This window comes from Juglans regia, chromosome 4 (genome assembly GCF_001411555.2).
Source record: "Juglans regia cultivar Chandler chromosome 4, Walnut 2.0, whole genome shotgun sequence".
NCBI classification, from domain to species: domain Eukaryota; kingdom Viridiplantae; phylum Streptophyta; class Magnoliopsida; order Fagales; family Juglandaceae; genus Juglans; species Juglans regia.
Window position 1 is genome coordinate 16344131 of NC_049904.1, and position 7961 is coordinate 16352091.

Below are 7961 nucleotides of genomic sequence, written 5' to 3' on the forward strand. Positions count from 1 at the left end.
CAGTACTGGAGGGGGATTCCCATGTAAATCCACTAGAGTTGGGGTAGTCTACGCATTGAGCCAATCGACCATTGATAGAGACCCTCATAGTGATGTAAGAACGTCGGGGCAACGATCCAAAAGCATCCCGTTTCAAAACAATACCGATAACCAAACCTGCTAACTTGGCTTTTTTAGGTGGAGGCATTCGGAAACACATCTCATTCTCCCTAGTTTTATGCCCAAACCATTCTGGTAACTCCCGGCCTCCTCTAACTTTTTTTCTAATTATCATTTTTCTACAGAATCTATATACCATAGGCAACATCATCGTTAAATTCTCGATGAAGGATTTTCCATCAATCTAAGGGATTGCAAATTGGTAAATCTAGTGATACATGCAGGAATGCTAACGAAATTGTTTCCTGATAGCTTCAAATTTTTTAGCTTGGAAAAGCAATGAAGACTCTTGAGGAAATCAACTTCTGCTAGATTACAGTAAGAGAGGTCCAACATTTCCAAAGCTGGAAACCCAACAGAAAGGCTCATATCTTGAGTTTTGTTCCTGATCTTTGACGAAGCCAGCCAACCCGAACTTGTTGATGATGACTTTGACCATTTTCGAAACCTTCCAAGGTTTGTGCAACCACAAATAGAAAGATACCTGAGACGTGGCAACTTATAAATGCTTCTAGGGAGATCTCTAAACTTCTTGCATGACTGTATCGTTAACCTTTCAAGCCCAACGAGATATTCAACTGATGAAGGTACGTAGTTCTTGAATGGGACTGTTTATAAAATTAATTTCCCTTAAACGAGGAATTTCTACCAGAATGACTGGAAATCTCTCCATACTTGTGCCTGTTAAAACAAATAGGCTTTCGAGACATGGCAACTTCAGGCTAGGAAGACGTCTAAGTTTAGAGCAGTTTATAACATCCAAACGAAACAGTTTTGTTTCGAAATCCAACGGATTGATGAACCTCAACTAAATTGCGGCAGCCATGAAGATCCAAACTCTCAAGATTTGCCATCATGGACACATCGGGGATGCACGTCAAGTATTCACAGCAAGATAAATTTATTTCTCTCAGATTTTCACAAACCTGGAAAATGAAGGTGAAATTAAGGACCAATGTATCAGCTTCCAAGTATTACCCCTATAATTTTTTTTTCAAAGTAACTTTTTTTTAAAAGAAAAATTGATCCAGCATCTAAATTCTTATTTTAAAATCCAGAAAAGAGATGCCAAATTTAGATCATAACTTTACCATTATTCCTTCAAATTGCTTGATTTTACTCTGACACATGTTGAGAGCAACAAGTTTCTGAGGACGAAAATTGGACGGCAGAGATGGTGACGGGTATCCAGCCCAATCAAGAAATCTTAGCTCATTAGGTAAACTCTTAGGACCCTTCAAAAAGCAAGAATTGCGGATTATAAGCAATCTAAGCCTTTTCATTTTTGTAAAGGCTCCAGGATTCAGCAAAATATCTTTTTGTCCAAGCAAATCTAGCTAGCTTTATGCCTTGAATTGCATTCGTTCCCTAGTAAATCATAGAACAAGTGGACGACAAAATATTAGGACTCAATTGATAGAAGAAAAATAATAGAAATATATATTAGGTTTGCCTAGAAAAAAAAAAAAAAATTGTTCTTTCGATGTTACCATGTTTTCAACAAGAACATGGAGAATATCCTCATGAGACCACAATCGGCTACGCTTTCCTGGCTCGTTGGGAGATTCTTTATGAACGATACTCCTACCCATCAATTGTATCAAGTCATGCATCTGCAATTCATTTTTGTATACAATCACCAAAGACCTTTCAATGAGAACTTGTATTCCAATAACTGCATCAAAATCGCTTGCTTCCAAAACTCTAGTTACATAATCTTTGTTTTCTCCCTTAAAGAAACACGCAATATCAAGAAAGATAGCCTTCTCATTGTCCTGATCCAGTGCATCAAAGCTTATTTTAAGTATTTCATAGATCTCTTTATGAAGACTTCTTTGTATTTTACGTATTGTGCTTTCCCATTCAGGTTTGCTTCTACCATATAGGTGAGACCCCAGCACCACTAGAGCCAAGGGAAGGCCTTTGGCATACTGAACTACACTATTCGTGAGCTCCTCATACCCTTTTTCAGGATAAGATATCTTGAATGCATTCCAACTAAGAAGTTGAAGAGCATCAGTATGACTTAATCCTCCGACCTGGTATTTTCTTTCTACTCCATGGGTATCTAGCACGTGTTGATCTCTAGTTGTAATAATGATTCTACTTCCTGAACCAAACCAATTCTTATCTCCTGCTAATTTCTCAAGTTGCCCCAACTTATTGACATCATCAAGAACTAAAAGAACCTTCTTATGCAGAGCCTCTCCTTTATTACATTAATTCCTCTATCCTCATTTCCCAACTTTAAGTTGATATTGCCCAAGGTCTCAGAGAGAAGTGTTTCTTGTAATTGAACAAGGCCGCACTGCTTTGTAGTTTCTCGGACGTTAGCAAGAAAGCTGCAACTTTGAAATTGACCAGTAAATAAGTTATATACAGCTTTTGCAATAGTTGTTTTACCTATTCCTCCAATTCCATGGATTCCAACCATGCGAACGTCGTCATACCCAACACTCAACAACTCACTCATGGCATCTATGTGAGAATGTAATCCGACTGGGTACTTCGCAACATCTAAAAATGTGCACTTCAATATTCTACTTGATATCTCTTCAACAATGCTTTGGATAAAGTCGGGCTCATGCCTGCCATTCAAACAGGACAATCTAGAAATCATACTGTTACATATAAAAAGCATTTCAGGATCAATCTAGAAATCGCTAAGAAGAATCTGATCAAGGCTTTCTTTACTGCCACAAATATAGAGGAATTAAGAAATGAAAAGTAAAGCAGCAAAAAGGAATTGGAACCAATTAAGTGCAATTACCATAAATCAGAGAGAAATGAAAAGGAGGAGAGAGACCTATTTGGTTTTATGCTAGATGCTTATAGCACATTGGTTTTATGTTACAACTCAAGTATTTGAGTCCTTACATTATCAGAATTATTTGATATTAATGCTTGCATTAAATAAAATTGAAAGCGTACCCATTGTTCAAATGCCAACCGGACAAACTGGCTGCCTCTTTGAGAGCCACCTTCCACCTCAACACCCTCTGTATATCATCCTTGAATTTATTTTCATGCATATCCATCACTTCTCCTAACTGTTTCCGCACATCAGAAGGATCCACATCGTAGAAAATGGGTCGAACCATTTGGCCAATTGATTTCCGACAGTCGAGAATCTTGACGAGTTCATCTAAGCACCACGTGGAAGTGGCATAGTTCTTAGAGAAGACGATCATGGAAATCTTAGATTGTTCGATGGCTTCCAAAAGTACTGGGGAGATTTCGTCTCCCTTCTGAAGAACCATGTCGTCTCTAAAGGTTTTGATCCCCTTTATAACGAGAGCGTTATATAGATGACCGGTAAAGGTATTGCGGGTATCTTCCCCTCTGAAACTCAGAAACACGTCATGATTCCTTTGAGGGGAAGAAGAGGAGGAGACATTTGGGATGGCCATGGAAGAGACTGAAATCTTGGTAGCTTGTTTGAAGGAAGAAGGGTCAGGAGTTATTGGGTGTAGAGAGACATGCGAGTGGAGAGCTTTATATTAAGGAAGTGGATCAAGATGGTTTGACTTTTGAGTGGGTCACTGTCATCTGTAATTAAACTCTCATGAAATTTCCTGGGCATTACGCGTCGCTGCGAAGAAAAACTTGTCCTCGGTCTCTGTCTTTCGCCAAATTATCCAACAAACTTGTCCTCGATCCTACCTTTTTAAATATTTACGATATTCTTATAAACATGTACAGCATCATATGGTTTATATGGTTTATTTCATATGTGGGAAGCTGTTAACATGTACAGCTTTATATCTAGTGATTTTTTTTACTTATCCCTTTTGAGAGTCATGTATTCTGATATTCTAAAAGTGTAAGTAGTCTCTTACCTTCATTAATGATACATAGTGCTTCCAATTCCAATTACTTTTGAACCACCCTTGAATATAAAGAGTCTAATTGATCTTGGTATTAAGGCTGCTGAGTTGCCTTGTAACATCATTGCTAATGTTTATCAACATGTTTTTTTATTTTTTTATTTTTTAAAGAAAATCTGAAATTTCATTAATAAAAAAAGTTTACAGATATTTATCAAGTCAAACAGTTTGAGAAATAAAGTCTAGACAACACTCATAACAGAATCCAAAAAACAATCAAGGTGGGTATATGAGTGACATATACAAGGACTACGTGGAATGACCCTTAGGTCTAGTTTGTTTTTACAGATGAAATGAGATGGGTTGGGTTAAAAGTTAAATAAAATATCTTTACAATACTTTTTTTTTTACCACACATCGTATTTATTTTTATTTTTTATTTTTTTTTAATTTTATTCTTCTTAAATTAATTGAATTCTTCTATTTATAATTTTTATATTATATATTTAATAAGAGAAAAAATAAAATAAAAAATAAAAAATTTTGTATAATATGTGATTTGTGACAAAGATGAGTAGAATTTGGCACTGTCACGTGTAACCAAAGAAGATGCTACTTTCAAACTGATCAGCAAATTTCTTCTTCTTTGTCAGAAAAAAGGTATGCATAACGCGTCGTTTCGAAGAAAAACTTGTCCTTGGTCTTTTATCTCTCCCATCTCTCTGTCTTTCGCCGAAGGATCCAACAAACTTGTCCTCGGTCCTACCTCTTTAATATTTACAATATTCTTCTTATAAAAATATAGATAGTATTAGAAAAATAATAAATACAAAATTATTTGAGTTTATTCAAACTTAAAGCCTTAAACAAGTCGATTCCAGCCGAAATATATACAAATTTCTATCCTAAAAAAAAAAATACACAAACAGCCTCTTTGTATAGACAATTTGAAACGAACTCAAGATTTATTGGAAAGTTAAGCAAGAGAGATTGTGATATCGGATAAAGATAAGGATATGTGATATGTGAGATCCCCATTACTTCTTCTTCTTCTTCTTTTTTTTTTTTTTTTTTTTTTTTTTTTTTTTTTTTTTTTTTTTTTTTTTTTTTAAGTTTTTAATTTTTTTTTCCCTCATTATTTGGAAATGAAAATTTATTGTACTTTATAATGTTATCATGAAGCTCCAATTATATCATTGAATAGCTCTTTTAGAATATAAATTATGTATCTTGAGCCCTTCATTGAGACATTACACTATTTACATGACTTCTTAAAATTTAATTTATAAGATTCAAATTTTAAGATTTTTTTGAATTAAATTATATCATGTAAGCAATGTGTGTTATAGAGACCTTAAAATATTAACTTCTCACTTCCACAACATCTTATCTTCTTCCTTTTATATAGAATTCATTGAAGTAGTAATTGAAGAATGTAAATGAACATTATTGAAAAAATAACAGTTAATCTTCATACCCATGTTCTTGGATGTTACATAAACAAGTCCATAATCAAGTAATAATTAAACATAACTAAAAATAAAATAAAATTAGAAAAATCAATTTTTTTCTTGCACACCCATGGCCTTTGATTTTAATATTTGGCTATTTTGCATACGGATAATGATACCCTTTAACATCTTAATTTATTACTGTTTTATTATTTAATTAGTTATTTTTTTTTTTGCTCTATAAATTTGAATTAAAAATATTAGAGCATAACCTTCTTGTATAATATAAAAGAAAATAAATTTAATCAATCAACGTAATTATATAATTTAATTAAAATTAAATTATATTTTATAAAATTAACTCAAAAAGTAAAAGAATATTAATTTTTATAAAATTTAATTATAACTCCAGGCCGTGTGCTTGTCCGCCTTGGCCCCCCAACACAATGAGGGTATATCTCATGTATTAGCTTTGAACCATGTATTGAAATATGAACAGAGCGACGTGATAATTGCATTCTTTCACAAAATTCAACCACTCCTAGCTTGGGAAATTGATTGGTTAGTTCTGTATCCATTATTGTGGACCCAATTGATAACGGTGTAGGACGTTGATCGCAGAACTAATTGGAATAAAATATAATAAATAATTTAATTTTTTTAAATTTAAAAATAAAAATTTATATTAAAAAATCATATTGTAACAATATTTTATTTTACTTTCAATAAAATATCTCATCTCATCTTATCTGAACTGCATAACCAAACAAGACTAATTCGAACCAAATGTTTGCTGTAATTCTAAACGCGCGCATAGTAGCTCTTAGGAATACCATTTTGATAGTTTCCATTAATCAATCTCAATCCACTGAACAATTATTGGAGGAGCTTTTGTTGTGGGTCATCTTTGGAAACAAGGCAGCCATCCACTCAAAATGAAAACTGATCCCTGCCGACGCATCGTGTATATGTACAAGAAGTATCCTTTCTATGGTACGTGATCAATCAATGCGAATGCATTAGCCGCCCTAGCTGTATGTTCCTTATGCTGTTATGCATGTCATCTTGGCCCCCATTCAATTGTGGTTGGAGAGGATCTTTCGGAATCCCCAGACATCATGTAGGACGTTGATCGCAGAACTAATTGGAACCAAGTGTTTGCTGTAAATTCTAAACGTATAGTAGCTCTTAGGAATACCATTTTGATAGTTTCCATTCATCAATCTGTGTGATTGCACACTTAACAGTTCTGTATCCATTATTGTGGACATTGTTTTATTTTCTAATGGTGAAAAATCTTCGTTGAGAGCAATCATTAATGTGTTGAAGAAATATGAGGAGTAATCTGGTCAAAATGGTGAATAAAAGGAAAACATCTATTTTATTCTCCAAACATATTTCAATGGCTAGAAGATGGAGGTTTCTTCAATTTACAGAATTTATGGAAAGTAGCTTTCCTTTCACTTATTTGGGTGTTCCAATTGTATTGGGTTGGCTTCTCAGTTTGCATTTTGATGATATGATTAATAAAATAAGAAGCCGTCTTGAGGGATGGAAAGCTAAACTATTGTCTAATGGGGCTCGACTTTCTTTGTTAAATCATGTGTTGCAAAGTATTCCAATTCATTGCCTTTCGATCTTACAGACTCCAAAATTAGAAATTGATAAATTGAAACGGATTATGAGTTCCTTTTTTGGGGGTGTAAAGGATGGGAAAGAGAAGAAAAAATGGTGTGCATGAGATGGATTATGCAAACCGGTTATTGAAAGAGGGATTGGAGTCCGTGATTTTCAAGAAGTTCAAATTTATCTTCATATGAAATTGGCTTGGAACCATCTAAAATGTGACTCACTATGGTCGAATTTCTTCATTGAAAAACATGTTGGTGATAAACATTTTTCTGTGATTGACTCTAAGAAGGATCTAATTTTTGGAGGATGATTATGAAGTGTATGCCGTTAGTTCAAGCTAACTCGAAATGGAGAGTTAGAGAGGGGAAAGTGTCATTCTGGCAAGATAATTGGGTTGGTGCTGGAGCTTTGTTGACCAACAAAATATAACTGATCTTTCGAAATTAAAATTGGAGGATTGGAAGTCTGAGTTTGGATGGAATGTGGATTTATTTATTCGGTTAGTTGGACAAGGAAAAAGCGGACGAAATTTTACAACAACTGGGAAGTCTTAAAGCAAGTTCAGATGTGTTGATATGGCTACCTCACTCCAATAGAATTTTTTCTACTCATCGTGCATGAGAATGTATTAGAACCAAAGCTCCAATTTTTCCTTGGGCTAGATGGATTTGGCACAATGCATTATCGACATAATTTTCTGTAACTATGTGGAAAGCTTTACATGATGAGTTGCCATTGGATGATTGAGTTAGTCAAGTCGGTATTGAAGGGGCATACGAAGATAAAAATCATGTTCTCTCGACAAGTGAGTTTGCGAAAAAAATTTGGGATTTATGTGCTATAAATCTTGGAATGTCGAGAATGGTGGGTTGTTCATGGCATGGGAAAGTTG

At 34.3% G+C, this 7961-nt stretch overlaps 1 protein-coding gene across 2 annotated transcripts; it reads right to left on the bottom strand.

Annotated features, from left to right (window-relative positions):
- Positions 1–312: 312 nt before the first annotated feature.
- On the bottom strand, positions 313–3617 carry LOC109004743 (disease resistance protein RPV1-like). Of its 2 annotated transcripts, none has more exons than XM_035689040.1 (4): positions 3091–3617; positions 1650–2747; positions 1251–1527; positions 313–1085 (listed from the first exon to the last, which is right to left on the bottom strand). In XM_035689040.1, exons 1-2 carry the CDS (start codon positions 3567–3569, stop codon positions 2339–2341), a joined length of 888 nt encoding a protein of 295 aa, XP_035544933.1. In that variant the 5' UTR covers positions 3570–3617; the 3' UTR covers positions 313–1085; positions 1251–1527; positions 1650–2338. The 2 variants fall into 2 exon arrangements, with proteins under 2 accessions (XP_035544933.1, XP_035544931.1); XM_035689038.1 differs by having other exon boundaries at positions 1650–2768; positions 3091–3614.
- Positions 3618–7961: the final 4344 nt, after the last annotated feature.